This window comes from Symphalangus syndactylus, chromosome 13 (assembly GCF_028878055.3).
Source record: "Symphalangus syndactylus isolate Jambi chromosome 13, NHGRI_mSymSyn1-v2.1_pri, whole genome shotgun sequence".
NCBI classification, from domain to species: domain Eukaryota; kingdom Metazoa; phylum Chordata; class Mammalia; order Primates; family Hylobatidae; genus Symphalangus; species Symphalangus syndactylus.
Genome location: NC_072435.2, coordinates 112,605,897 through 112,621,300, shown reverse-complemented (window position 1 = coordinate 112,621,300; position 15,404 = coordinate 112,605,897). Strand labels below are relative to the sequence as shown.

The 15,404-nt window shown below is 45.4% G+C and overlaps 1 protein-coding gene across 7 annotated transcripts in view; it reads right to left on the bottom strand.

Annotated features, from left to right (window-relative positions):
* The window catches only part of FBXW8 (F-box and WD repeat domain containing 8), a 120,825-nt gene extending 107,830 nt beyond the window's left edge, over window positions 1-12,995 (bottom strand). For 2 of the 7 annotated variants that reach the window (XR_010114954.1, XM_055239517.2), the window contains exon 1: window positions 12,744-12,967. Coding sequence is in view for 5 of the 7 variants with exons in the window: in XM_055239517.2 (XP_055095492.1) it covers window positions 12,744-12,863 (120 nt within the window). In the remaining 2 variants the exon portion in view is untranslated. Of the gene's footprint in view, window positions 1-12,545 lie in introns of all 7 variants that reach the window. The other 5 variants (XR_010114955.1, XM_063614563.1, XM_063614562.1 and 2 more) reach the window with 5 other exon arrangements.
* Between the last annotated feature and the right edge of the window lie 2,409 nt (window positions 12,996-15,404).

Genomic DNA, 15,404 nt, shown 5'->3' with positions numbered 1-15,404 from the left:
ATGGCGCCACTGCACTTCAGCCTGGGCGACAGAGCAAGTCTCAAAATAAATAAATTAATTAAATAAAAATACAAAAAATTAGCCGGGTGTGGTGACAGGCATCTGTAGTCCCAGCTACTCGGGAGGCTGAGGTAGGAGAATGGCATGAACCCGGCAGGCGGAGCTTACAGTGAGCCGAGATCGCGCCACTGCACTCCAGCCTGGGCGACAGAGCGAGCGAGACTCTGTCTCAAAACAAAAAAAAAGAAAATAATTTTGTAGTAGTTGAATAGCTCTCAGCAATGTGAGACTGGCCAAATTTATTCTATAGGAGACCAATAAATTCAGAATATTAGTATTCCTTCAATGTTAAGGAAAGCATCGGTTTGATAACATACAACCTTGCTTTTAATTCTTTGACAATGTCTCAGATATCGATTCTCTACCACTGTTGGGGACTTTCGTCCTGTATTACAATCAAAATCACCTGTGGAATTAAAAAAAAAAATGCCAATGGCCCTACCAAGACCTACTGCCCCGAATTTCCAGGGTTAGGGCTCAAGCACCTCTTTTTCTTTTGAGACGGAGTCTCACTCTGTCGCCCAGTCTGGAGTGCAGTGGCACGATCCTGGCTCAGTGAAACCTCTGCCTCCCAGGTTCAAGTGATTCTCATGCCTCAGCCTCCCAAGTAGCTGAGATTACAGGCACACATCACCACACCTAGTTAATTTTTGTTTTTAGTAGAGACAGGGTTTGTCATGTTGGCCAGGCTGATCTCGAACTCTCGGCCTCCACCTGCCTTGGCCTCTCAGAGTGCTGGGATTACAGGCGTGAGCCACTGCACCTGGCCTCAAGCACCTCTTTCTCAGCCGATCCTCATGCACACTAAAAGTTGAGAATACAACCCTACATCATAGGCAGATATAAAAATCTATCCATCCCCTCTTTCCTTGTCAAGGAAAAAAACACACACAAACACACACTCAAAGGGGTCATATTACTTGTTTAATTTAAAGTCAGTGAATACTAGATTTTCCCAAAGTCTACTGGACTTACTCCAAAAATGCTGAGAGAAATTGCAAAGAGATCCATCCCCAGGGAGGCTGATTTGTATTCCTATGTGCTAATGTAAGACTAATTCTGTAAATGGATTGGTTTTGTGCCTTACTGTTAGAAATTTAATCTGTCTTCTCTTGTTTAATAGAAGAACAGATAATTACTAAGAGCCAAAGCAGTAAAAAGTGAAGAAACCGACTTAGGGTTTTTGTTCCCAATGTACATCTCCAGGGCAAAGAGAACATGAAAGATCTCTCTGGGTGGTGGTTTAAGAAACTGAGAAAAGCACCTTGAGTTCAAAGAAGAGATTTGCGAAAACATTTTTACTGAATCTATGACTGAAAGGAGACTGGTTTCTATAGGCGTTTATCTCAACTTTCCACGTGCTGCAAAAGCTGAGTGGAGTAGACCCACACAATCTCAATCAGAAGAAATAGATGAGTTTCAGTTTCACCTGTGTCTGCTTTGAGAAGAAAAAAACTGGTTGGCTGGCGGAAAAAGATCTGAAAGGCAGTCAAGATAAATAAGCATCCATTTATAATCCACAATTTGTCTCGAAATATATATTCTTATATACAAAAAGAAAAAAAAGTCAGAAATAGGCCAGGCACAGTGGCTCATATCTGTAATCCCGACACTTTGGGTGATTGAGATGGACAGATCATTAGGGGCCAGGAGTTCAAGACCAGCCCAGGTAACATAGTGAGACATTGTCTCTAGAAAAAATAAAATGAGCCAGGTGTGGTGGCGTGCACCTGTAGTTCCAGCTACTTAGGAGGCTGAGGTGGGAGGATAGCTTGAGTTTGGGAGGTCGAGGCTACAGAGCCATGATCATACCACTGTACTCCAGCCTAGGCAAAAGCAAGAGAGAGCCTGTCTCAAAAAAAAAAAAAAAAAAAAAAAGTCAGAAATACACCAAAATGTTAACAATGGTAGCCTCTAAGCAATTATATTACTAAAGATTTTTATTTTCTTCTATTCTTCTGAATTTCCTAAATATTTCTACAGTGAGCACATGATATTTTCACAGACATAGAAAAGCAACACATTTTTAAAGTAAGGTAACTTATGTTCAAAATACCATCTAAATTCAGGGCCACACCAGGTGCTAGGGGGAGGGAGGTGCTGTTAGCAAGTATATAAGAAATGGTCTACACTCAAAGAGCTAAAATGTTCTATAGAGGTAAGTCATTGTCATGTAAAATGAAATATAGGAGACTACAACAGGCAATATAGATCGTCCCCTAAGGTACTCCAAAGTTCATTAGTAAGCCAACTATATAGAAATTGGAAATCATTTCTCCAAACAAACAATGCTATAAAGAGCGGCTAAGCTTCCAAGCAGTCACAAAAAAAAATTTATCTCTTAACATTTAACCTAATCCCCATGCCTAGCTATGAGGAAGAGCAAAAGGTATTCAATAAATATTTGTTGATCACATGTGCGGGTGATATAAGTGAACTATAATACTACAGAATCTAACCAGCTCAGTGCCTTGCACACAGTAGATGCACAATAAATATCCATGGAATTTGATTTATCCTTTTTTTACGAGAATAGGCTTTCCAGCTTCAAGACATATTCTCACTCCCCTGGGGACTCTGGCAAGGAAAGAAGGTAGAAGACGCCAATCTAAAGAAGGGCAAGTGCTGGGGGAAATCCCAGGAGGCTGGGTGTGCTGGTGAAGGAGGGTGGTGTGAAGCAAAATGGGCTGGGCCTCTGCTTTGAGCCCCCTTTTAGTCTAAACTGGGATCTGAGCTTTAGGACATGGCGAGGAGAGAAGACAGGAAGAGGAGAAGCTTCAGGTCCCAGAGGGGTACCACAGTGTGTGTGGTTTTGTTTGTGAAAAGAGTAAAGATGTTCACATTAAGAGTCCCAAACACTGCAGGCACATTCCCACCATCAGGATTGGCTATAGAATTTGGGGGGCCTGTTGGTCAAAAATGATCAAGATCATTACAAATGATCAAGGCAACAGAGCATTAAACTAAGTGCGGGTCCTGGCCACCACAGAACCTTTGCACTTGCCCATCGTGGCCTAGAATCCCCTCCCCCAGATCTCTGTATGTTCACTCCTCACCTCCTTTAGGTTCTCCATGAAATGTGACCTTCCCAGAAAGATCCTGTTGGACAGCACTATTTAAAATTACAGCCCCTCCCCTGGCAGATACACTCTATCCCATCTGCTTATTTTTTCTCCAGAACATTTATTACCTGACAATTATTTATCCATTGTCTAACTCACTCTTCCCCAGAATGTAAGTTATACAAGGGCACAGGCTTTTTTCTGTCTTGTTCAATGCTATATTCTCAGTGCCTGGAACAGTGGCTGGTACTAAGACACTTAATAAATATTTGTGGGATATGAATGAAACCCGAGCTGCTTCAAGCAGCAGACCCTTCCAGCAAAGACCGCATGTAAGTCACAAGTTGTTCTAGTATACACAGGAATCATTTCAAAAGGTTCGTAAGTAGAGGCCTGCTAATTCATGAATAACATGAAAAAATGAACAGCACTGAGGATAAGAACTTTTTAGTTGGGGGAAAGGGAGAAATTTGGGCTGGAGAAATCATGGAAGAATTAACACAGGAGACAGAACTCAAGCTGAGCTTTAAAAGGCAGGCAAAGAACAGGAAAGAGGAAAGGAAGTTATTCCAGAGAAGTCAATTCATGAGTACACGTTTGGTTTGGTTTGCTGTCTCACTGCGTATTAGCCAGAAGAAAAGTGTTCACATTAGGGAGCTTACTTATTTGTGTTTAACTTAAAAACAGAAGAAAGTTAAGCCATTAAATCTATCTTGTTGGCAACACAGATGCAGGATCTGACAGGTTAAACATTGACATAGTGAGTGATAAATACTGGCCAGCAGTATTAAAACTTTCAGCAGACCTAAAACTCCGTATCTTAACCTGGAAGGATGCTTTCAATGTTCAAGGGTTCTAACAATCATAGAGCCTTTATAAAGTCGCAGTCAGAAGCAGCAATTTCGCCCACATTATTTCAACTCAACAAACGCAGATAGGGCCCCTACTGTACTAGTAAGGCAGGTGGAGTTAGAATAGTAAGGCAACAGATCCTGCCCTCCAGGGATTCACAAGAGGCGGAAGCTAAGGGCTTATCAGTGATAAGTTTCAGTTAAGAGGAAGTAAAATAGCATAGCAAACTCTGAGTACTAATGATAATGGCACCAGCTTACATTTATTGGGCCCTTACTGTACTCCAGGCTCAGTGCTAAGTTCCATGCCTATTTCATTGCCTCTTCACAAGATAGGTACTAACATCATCATCATTTGACAGCTAAGGCAGGGTAAATTAACTTGCCCAAGGCGAACTGATAACAGCAGAGCCTGAATCTGAACTCAGGTCTACTTGACTGCAGAGCCAGGCCCCATAGCCAAGACTGTCCTGACTCCATTAATATCATTCTTTTAGTTAAAAGAAACAAGAATTTAGGCTCTCTGAGGACAAGGAGCCATTCTGTTTACTGCTGATTCCCTGGCACCGAGCTGATCAATGAATATATGCTGGATGAACAGAAAACACAGTCATCCCCCCTTATCCACGGTTTTGCTTTCCATAGCATCAGTTACCTACAGTACAGTATTATGAGAGCCCACATTCATATAACATTTATTATAGTATACTGTTGTAATTGTTCTATTTTGTTGTTGCTGTTAATCTCTTACTGTGCCTTGTTTATAAACTTTATCATTGGTCTGTGTGTATAGGAAAAAAATATGGCATACATAGGGTTCAGTACTATCTGCATTTTCAGGCACCCACCGGGGGTCTTGAAATGTATCTCCAGTGGATAAGGTGGGACTACCGTATTCTCAGAGTTAGTGCTGCATCACACACCCACCTAAAGTGGATGTCAGTTATTGCTGTTTTTTCCTGCCCAACATCCACTTCCTCTCTTTAGGAAACCATCCCACTCCCACTCTTAGTCAACACGATTTAGGCAGAGCTGACCTCACCTTCATCTTCAGGAATGGGCAATGGATTCAAGTCTGGACAATTTGAATCAGTGATTGGCTGAAAGGTGGACACATGACCCAGTTTGCACCAATGGGAATTTAGGGTCATGACTTGCTGCTCTCTTTCCCCTGAGTTGCTAAGCAGATAGAAGCCTAGAGTTGCTGGTAGCCATTTTTCCCCAAGAGGAGAGCCTGTCTGTGAATAAAGCCAACAAAAGGAAAGCAGGATTAAGAGAAGGCGAATCCTACTTACCTTAGGTAAGCACCCAGAACAAACACTACCACCTGGAATTTTCAGTTGCAGGAATCAATAAATTCCAGTTTGGGTTTTTAAGCCAGTTTGGGTTGGGTGCTTGCTGCCTGCAGCCCACAGTCCTGATACACCACCTAAATAAAAATGGAGCCCAAGCAAGCTGGTATCACAGCCACTCCGCTGAAGAAAGCAGCACACTTGCAATTATACTCAGGTATATCCGCTGTCTCCAAGAAGCCTGAGTTTATGAACAGAGGAGAAGACAACAGAGAAAGTGCCTACTGCCTCTGAAATTCTGACCAGGGATGTGTTCTTTCGCTAGTTTACTTATACGAAGAACTCTATCAAGTGCCAATTGAGGTATTCCCAACTCATCACCTAAAAAGAGATGGCTGCTAAGTGCTATTACTGAAAGCTTCATAAAACATGAGGCTTGGGAGGAGTCCTGCGTTTATTGTTGTTGTTGTTGTTGTTTGTTTTTTGAGGTGGAGTCTTGCTCTGTCACCCAGGCTGGAGTGCAGTGGCGCCATCTCGGCTCACTGCAACCTCTGCTTCCTGGGTTCAAGCAATTCTCCTGCCTCAGCCTCCCCAGTAGCTGGGACTACAGGCGCGTGCCACCATGCCCGGCTAATTATTTTTTAGTAGAGACAGGGTTTCACCATCTTAGCCAGGATGGTCTTGATCTCCTGACCTCCTGATCCGCCCACCTCGGCCTCCCAAAGTGCTGGGATTACAGGCATGAGCCACCACGCCCGGCTGAGTCCTATGTTTTCATGTCAGCTTTGCTTGCCCATCAGAGGTTCTGGCCTATACTAGCCAGATGACACTCCAAGGCAGCACTGCTCACCTACCCATCCAAAGGCAACTTCGCTCTTGATTGCTAACTTATTAGTTGTTCTCTCTCTAGTGATGGATACTGAAGACTCTGAAGTGGAGGAGACTGCACCAGAAATACAACAGGGTGCACTAATGAAAGTGTGCCAAAGGTTGGAGAAGAAATGGGGGCAGGGAGGAAGTGTAAGAAGGTAGTACCAGATTTTATTTCCCATTCATGTCAACTGGATCAGCTTCTGTTAAAAATTCTGGGGAGTCTCAAATGGAACTAACTCTTCCTTTCAGGAGCCACCCATGGATCAAGCAAGGATTCTTGGGAAGGCACAAGGCAAAGATGATAAAATGGTGACCCAAGGCAGATCTAGCCCACTGACAGGTTTTGTTTAACCTGCAATGTTAGCACCTAAAATTTTATTAATTTTTTATTAGTTACTAACAATTAAAAATTGGAAGAGCTTTTGAGGTAGACTGGCATAGTGATGGCCCCAAATTTGTTCATGTCTGTCTGTATCCAAGCACTTGGGCAAATCCACACTAACTCTGGACTTGGCCACATGACAATAACAAACATGACCTATGCAGACTTCAAAAGCACCATTGCATCTGGCCATTGGGGCTCGCCCTCTTGCTGCTCTTGTAATTCTGAGAATGCCCACTTGGGACTAAGCTAAGCTGCTGTATGATGACTCATAACCCAGATACACACCTCTCTCTCTCTCTCTCACACACACACACACATGCACAATTAGCCAACTCCTAGAAGCAGAGCAGCCTAGGTGACACAGCTAACCTCAGACACACGAGTGAGCTCACCCACGCCCAGCCCAAGCTGCCACCCTGCAAAATGGTGAGCTAAATCGTGGTTGTTTTAAGCCAAAGTTTTGGATGGTGGTTTTTAAGTGAGACAGAATCTATTTTGCCCAGGCTGGTCTCAAACTCCTGGGCTAAGGTGATCCTCCTGCCTCAACTCCCCCAGCAGCTGGGAGTACAGGCATGTGCCACCATGCCCAGCTTGGATGGTTTTCTCATGCAGAAAAAACTGAAAGAGTCCACATAAAAATACATATTCCCAATTTAAAAAAAAAATCTAAAGACCTTACAACACTGGGACCACATTCCTACAGGGCAACAACCAGCTAATGGGGGCAGTGGCTACTACCCTGACCCCAGCCATGGTATATATTTCCCAATGTGTCTTTATCATCTTGCCCATGCTGGGGTCAAGTTCTGCTGTCATGTCATCTCAGTTGGGTGTTGATTTATAGTAAAGAAGAAAGTGAAATACTATATTCCACATACACAAGTTATTATCAAAAGTGAGAAAACCAGTACAACCACTTTGGAAAACTGTCAGTATCTACCAAGACATACCTTATGACTCACCAATTCCACTCCCAAATGAATACTCAGGAAAAATGTGGACACATTTTCCAGAAGATGTACAAAACATTTATGGTGGCACTATTTCTGAGAGTCCCAAACTGGCTATCAACAAACTAGCAATAATTCCCATCAACAGTAGATAAGATGTGGCATATTCATAGGGATCAATCTCACAGATAATACCATACACGAGAACTCAGACACATGAGTATGTGCTGTTTGACTCCACTTAATATACAGTTCAAAAACAGACAAACTAAATGTGGTGTCAGAAGTCAGGTGAGGCCAGGCATGCAGGCTCACACCTGTAGTTCCAGCACTTTGGGAGGCCGAGGCGGGCAGATCACATGAGGCCAGGAGTTCAAAACCAGCCTGGCCAACACAGTGACACCCCATCTCTACTAAAAATACAAAAATTAGTAGGCCGTGGTGGTGCATGCCTGTAGTCACAGCTACTCAGGAGACTGAGGCACAAGAATCACTTGAACCTGGGAAGTGGGGGTTGCAGTGAGCCAAGATCATGCCACTGCACTCCAGCCTAGGTTACAGGGCAAGACTCTGTCTCCAAAAAAAAAAAAAAAGTAGTCATGTGAGTGGTTACCCTTGGGTGGAAGGGAACACAGGGCAGGGGAGGTGGTTCTGACATGCTGGTGATGCTGTCCTGTGACCTGGCTGCTGCTTACATGGATGTGTACACTTGAAAATTCATCAAGCTGTGCATTTAGGCCTCGTATAGGTCAATACATAGTTTGAGCTTAAAAACTTTTAAAAGTGGGAAAACAAGACCAAGATGGCCATGTTTAAAGACAATTCCTATGATACATGTTTGTGACAAAAAGAACAGCTGCCACTATGAAACAAATTATAAAGCTATGACCAGAACACATAAAAAACACCTGATGAGCTGGGAGAAAGGACCTAATGTGCAACACCCAGCCTACCTCACTTACGTGCATTACCTGCCTTAGCCCTGTGGGCTCTGGGGCTTGCAACCACTGACACAGGAATCCAAGCCTTTTCCATAAACCTTGTCATCATTTATCAGCCTGGAGAGAAGGAGTAGGTTTATTATCTAAAAATCAGTTACTTTCCTAATGCTCATCTACAAATTAGTTGAAAATAGCCACTGGAGAGAGTTGTTGGGAGAAATGAAGACGATAATGTCTCTAAACCCTTAAGACAGTACCAAGGAGACAGTCTACGTACACAATGAATTATAACCTTATTTATAGCAGTGTTACTGATGATTGCAAAGTCTTTTTTTCATTTTTTATTTTTTGAGATGGAATTTTGCTCTTGTTGCCCAGGCTGGAGTGCAATGGCATGATCTCGGCTCACCACAACCTCCGCCTCCCGGGTTCAAGCGATTCTCCTGCCTCAGCCTCCCAAGTAGCTGGGATTACAGGTGCCTGCCACCACGCCTGGCTAATTTTGTATTTTTAGTAGAGACAGGGTTTCTCCTTGTTGGTTAGGCTGGTCTCGAACTCCTGACCTCAGGTAATCTGCCCACCTCAGCCTCCCAAAATGCTGAGATTACAGGTGTGAGCCACCAGGCCCAGCCTTTTTTTTTTTTTTTTTGAGATACAGTTTTGCTCTGTCACCCAGGCCGGAGTGCAGTGGTGTGATCCCGGCTCACTGCATCCTCGACCTCCTGGCCTCAATCAATCCTCCCACATCAGCCTCTCAAGTAGTAAGGACTACAGGAACATGCCACCACGCCTGGCCAATTTTTGTAGAGATGGGGCTTCTCTATGTTGCCCAGGTTGGTTTTGAGCTCCTGAGCTCAAGAGATCCATCCACCCACCTCAGCCTCCCATAGTGCTAGGATTACAGGCATGAGCCACCTTGCCCAGCCACAAAGTTTGTTTTTTGCCTGTTTTTGACAGGGTCTTGCTGTGTCACCCAGGCTGGAGTGCAGTGGTGCAATCACGGCTTGTTGCAGCCTCAGCCTCCTGAGTTCAAGCAATCCTCCCACCTCAGCCTCCCAAGTAGCTAGAACTAAAGGGGTGCACCACCACACCTAGCTAAATTTTTTAAATTTTTTGTAGAACCGGGGTTTCACTATGTTGCCCAGGCTGGTCTTGAACTCCTGGGCTCAGGCAATCCTCCTGGCTTGGCCTCCAAAGTGCTGGGATTACAGGTGTGTACCACTACACCTGGCCTACAAAGTCCTCTTTAAAATTAGAGGTGCCCCAAAAGTTGTATGCTACTCATAGAGAACCTAGTAGTACCTAATGTGGTGATTCTGAAGGGGGCAGAGGAGACCAGGGAAATGAATTCCAGGAAGACAGGGAAGGCCTTTTCCAACAACATGAAACAGATTTGGATGTACCTTCCAGATTCTCCAGTATGCAGGTCCCTTCTATTTTCAGAATACAACAGACCCTTGAACAACACGGGTTGGAACTGCGTGGGTCCACTTGTATGCAGGTTTTTTCCATAAACGTTGCATCGAATGTGCCTGCCTCTCCTTGCACCTCTGCCACCACTATGACAGCAAGACCAATCCCTCCTTCGTAGCAGCAGCAGCAGCCTACCCAGCATGAAGGCAGTAAGAATGACGGCCTTTGTGATGAGCCACTTTCACTTCATGAATAGTAAATACATTTTCTCTTATAATCTTCTTAATGACACTTTCTCCTCTAGCTTACTTTATTATAATGCTATAGTATATAACACATAGAAGATACAAAATATGTGTTAACTGACTTATCTATAAGGCTTCTGGTCAACAGTAGGCTATTCGTAGTTAAGTTTTGGGAGTCAAAAGTTATACGCAGATTTTTGACTGCAAGGAGGTCAGTTCTCCTAACCCCCCACGTTGTTCAAAGGTCAACTGTACTTGATTTGCTTCTTTACTATTTTTGGCATCAATGCCTATACCTCTAAGGTGTTACAAATGGAAAGCCTTGAGAATCAGGACCTTAACCCAAAGGAGGCTATACGGTAGAGTATAATGTCTTAAACTTGCCTGATCATCCCAGTTATCAGATTTCAGGGCCCCTTCCCTGGTGATGGAGTTAGCAGGTCTGGGGAGGGCCCAGAACCTATATTATAACCAAGCCTCAAGTGATTCTTATGCCAACTCAAGTTCACGTGGTGAAACTTGGAGTTGGAAAGACCTGGATCCAAATTCGAAGCCCAGAATCTATCAGCGGGGTAATGCTGAGCAAGTTACAGAGAATCTCTGAGTTTCTTCATTTGTAAAAGGAGAGTTAAAATCTACCTCACAGGATTGTTATATTCGAATTAGGGCAGAGCACAGGACTAAACACTTGGTTAAAAACTCAAATAGTAGCTATTAATGCTATTTGAGTAAACTACATATTACATAAAATAATAGGCCATTATTTCTTGAAACAGCTTGCCACTTAAAGAATTATTCTCGGCCGGGTGCGGTGGCTCACGCCTGTAATCCCAGCACTTCGGGAGGCCAAGGCGGGCGGATCACGAGGTCAGGAGATCGAGACCATCCCGTCTAACACAGTGAAACCCCGTCTCTACTAAAAATACAAAAAGAAACTAGCCGGGCGTGGTGGTGGGCGCCTGTAGTCCCAGCTACTGGGGAGGCTGAGGCAGGAGAATGGCGTGAACCTGGGAGGCGGAGCTTGCAGTGAGCTGAGATCGCGCCACTGCAACTCCAGCCTGGGCAACAGAGCGAGACTCTGTCTCAAAAAAAAAAAAAAAAATGATTCTCAATTGGGAGGATCACTTGAGCCCAGGAGTTTGAGACCAGACTGGGCAATACAGGGAGACCTTGTCTCTACCAAAAAATTTAAAAAATTAGCTGAGTGTGGTGGCGCATGCGTGTAGTCCCAGCTACGCGGGATGCTGAGGGAAGAGGATGGCTTGAGCCAGGCAGTTTGAGGCTGCAGTGGGCCGGGAGAGCAACAGTACACTCTAGCCTGGGCAACAGAGCAAGACTCTGTCTCAGAAAACAAAGAAAGAAAAAAAAAAACAGAAAAAAAAAGTGGGTTCCCAATTGGAAAGCTGTAGGGATTTCCTTCGGGCCTAATTTAAATCAAACCATTAGAACCTGGAGCCTTGTCCTGTTAACCTGGGAGCCACGGATGCATTTCAGGTGTTCTTGATTTTCCCAACTTTCTGAAGGGTTTTTTTTTTTTTTTTTCTGAGACGGAGTCTTGCTGTCGCCCAGGCTGGAGTGCAGTGGCGTGATCTCGGCTCACTGCAAGCTCCGCCTCCCGGGTTCACGCCATTCTCCTGCCTCAGCCTCCCGAGTAGCTGGGACTACAGGCGCCCGCCACCGCGCCCAGCTAATTTTTTGTATTTTTAGTAGAGACGGGGTTTCACCGTGGTCTCGATCTGCTGACCTCGTGATCCACCCGCCTCGGCCTCCCAAAGTGCTGGGATTACAGGCGTGAGCCACTGTGCCCGGCCTAAGGGGGTTATTTTTAACGGACAGAGGGTCCCCAGCTTCCTCCAGATTCTCCGAGGTATCCACGCCCCACAAAAAGATAAATTCTATCCTAATTAAAGTGCCCAAGAGATTCCTTCCTCCTCTTCTTCCTTTTTTTCTGAGATAATTTTTTTGAATACGTGCACGGTTACAAAAATTAAACAGCGCAAACAGTATACAAAGGTAAAATTCCTTCCTATCCATTACCTGGGTCCTCCTTTTCAAAGGCAACCTTTGTTCAAAGTTTAGCCTTCAAGAGCAGGATTTCTCAACCCCACACTTACTGATACTTTGGCCTGGATAATTTTTTTGTGCGTGGTGTCCTGTACATTGTAGGATGTTCAGGAGCATCTCTGGCCTCTACCCACTAGATGCCCAGTAACAGGCACACATATACACCCCGATGAGGCACCCAAAAATGTCTGCAGACACTGCCACAGCTGGGGGAACAAAATCGCCCTGGCTGAGAAGCGCTGCTTCCAGAAAGACCCCTATGCACGCACAAACATCGGTGTTCGTGCGTCTACTCATTTTCTCGGGCAACTAGTGGCACACAGTTACTCTCCAAATCACTGCAGGGGTTTGTCCTAGGGCGGGGGCCGGCGCAGGCATGGGGGGCGTGGGGGAGGCGACGGCCACTCACCAGGTCGCGGATGAGCTGGTCCACCAGCTGCTCCCCGCCCCCGGCGCCCTCGCGGGCCAGAGGAGAACGTGAGTGGCTCGCCACGTCCTGCCCCTCGGCCCGAGTCGCCCGCGCCGCCGGGGTCCTCCCCGCGCCCTCCAGGAGACCCTGGGCCAGCGCCGGGTCCCCCGAGGCCTGTTCACCGCGCCCGGAGCCCACCTCCGGCCGCCGAGCCCGCCTCTCGGCAGCCTCGGGCCGTCGCCGCTTCCTCGGCGCCTGGGCCTGCGCCAGCTCCTCCTGCCAGCGCCGACGGAACTCATCCAGGCTGTAGTCGTCCATACTCGCCGCTCCCGGCGCTCCACGTTCTACTCGGTTCCACCGGGTGCCACGGGACAGTCCCTCCGAGGGAAGTGTCCGCCGCGGCCGGAAGCCGCTGCCGCCGCTGCTCTAGAGTTCCGGGTGGGCGTCCACGCCCCCGCCACGCCCCCCGCGCTGCCCCTGTACGCACTTGGTGGTCCGGCGTGTGGCTTGTGGCGCCCAAGGCGGAGGTCTACGCAGCTGCTCCTCAGCCCGTCAGATCTCCTGCCTATCAGTTTTGCTAAGCTCTGACTTTCCGCCAAGCATTGTTCCTTCATTCAACAAACATTCAGCAACTACTATATGCCAGGCACCAAGAATTCAGCATTTAAATCTGCAAAACAAAACAAAAACTCTGACGTCCTGGAGCATGCGTTTAAGTAGGGAGACTTTAAACAAAGAAATATGAACATTTGAATCAGTGATAGGTATTAGGAAGAAAACAAGGTAAGGTAAGGGGAGTAAGGATTGATAGTGAAAGTCTGTTTAAGATGTTATTTAAATTAAAATCTAAAAGAGAATCAACGGTGGATAAAGAAACTGATATATGCATATGGTGGAATACTACTCAGCCATAAAAAAGGAATGAATTCATGGCATTCGTAGCAACCTGGATGGGATTGGAGATTATTCTAAGTGAAGTAACTCAGGAATGGAAAACCAAACATCGTGTGTTCTCATTCATAAGTGGGAGCTAAGCTACGAGGATGCAAAGGCATAAGAATGACTTATGGGACTTTGGAACAGGGGAGGGGGACGAGGGGAGGGTGGGAAGGTGGGGAGGGATAAAAGACTATAACTTGGGTTCAGTGTATACTGCTCGGGTGATGCGTGCACCAAAATCTCACAAATCACCACTAAAGAACTTACTCATGTAACCAAATACCACCTGTTCCCAATAACCTATGGAAATAAAAAAACATTAAAAAAAACCTGAAAGAGAAACCAGCCAAGGGAAGGTCAAATCTTAGGAGAGAGATTTCCAGAAGGAAATCCAAGGGCTTTAAGATGGGAAAGAAAGTGACATACGATGGCATTCCACTTAAAAATGTTTTCTTTGCACCTGATATTCCCTCAGCAGGGAAGTTGTCCCCCCACCTTGACCTGGTTAACTCTTACACATCTTTCATATCTCAACTCACATTTCACTTAATCTTCCAAACTCCACTCAAGAAACATCAGGTATCCCGGTTATTCATTCTCACAGCATCGTGTACTTCTCATCATAATGCGTAACACAATTTGTAATTTTATTTTTATGTATATATATATATATATATATATATATCCCTTCCCTTCTAGATTGGCAACTCTTAGCTTTGAGACTGGTGGTTAATACATGCTCAATAAATGGGTTTTTTTTGTTTGTTTTGTTTTGTTTTTGAGACAGAGTCTCGCTCTGTTGCCCAGGCTGGAGTGCAGTGGCGCGATCTCGGCTCGCTGCAAGCTCCGCCTCCCGGGTTCATGCCATTCTCCTGCCTCAGCCTCCTGAGTAGCTGGGACTACAGGCACCCACCACCACGCCCGGCTAATTTTTTATATTTTTAATAGAGACAGGGTTTCACCATGTTGGCCAGACTAGTCTTGAACTCCTGACGTCAAGTGATCCACCCACCTCGGCCTCCCAAAGGGCTGGGGTTACAGACACTTTGGGGTTACAGACCCACCACTCCAGGCTCAAAGATTCTCTTGCAGTTAACTGTCCCTTATTCTTTGTCTAACTCTTCTTAGTCTCTCAGGCCTCTTCTCTAGAATCGCTTCTGTAAATAAACTAGCTGCCTACAAACCCAGGGCTCAGGCTTGCTTACTGTGGGAAAGCAGGCTTGGACAATATTCACTGTAGAAAATTAGAGTGTATGGTTGGGCATATACTCACACCACTACACTCCAGCCTGGGTGACAGTGCGAGACTCTGTCTCAAAAAAACAAAAAAAAAAGAAAGAGCATTTTTGAGTTGGTCCTACTGTGGCAATTTAGGCTCATTCCACTAGCACCTTCTAAGGAGCCTTAGAACATAGCTCAGAATTGTCCTCCCAAAAGATAAGAGCCAGAAGAGGAAAGCATTTGTCCAGTGACTGTGATCCCCTACTAGAGAAAGGCTAAGCCAAGGAGTTTTAACAACCTCCCACTTCTAGATTGGGTATAAGTAAATGGATTATCATGGATGTTCCATACCAAGGCAGCAGAGATGCTGTGGGGCAAAAAGCAGGAGATATTCTGTGCAGCTAACAGGAACGACTGTCAGGTTACACGTGCACAAAGCCAGTTGCTACAGCAATGACTAAGGTAAAAGATGAGTCACGTGATGCAAGATGGAACATAAGCATCCAATGCAAGTAAGCATTCTCTTTTTTTTTTCTGTAAAGGTTTTATTATACACAGAAGGGGAAGAAGTCTCAGTTCTTCTTGGCAGCCATTCACTTCCTGGAGGTCAAGACATTGCCCAGCTCCTCTCACTTCTTATGGTGTAGATGTGTGTCCCCGCTCTCTTCTTGATGAACTTGAGAGTTCACTTTTTCTTGG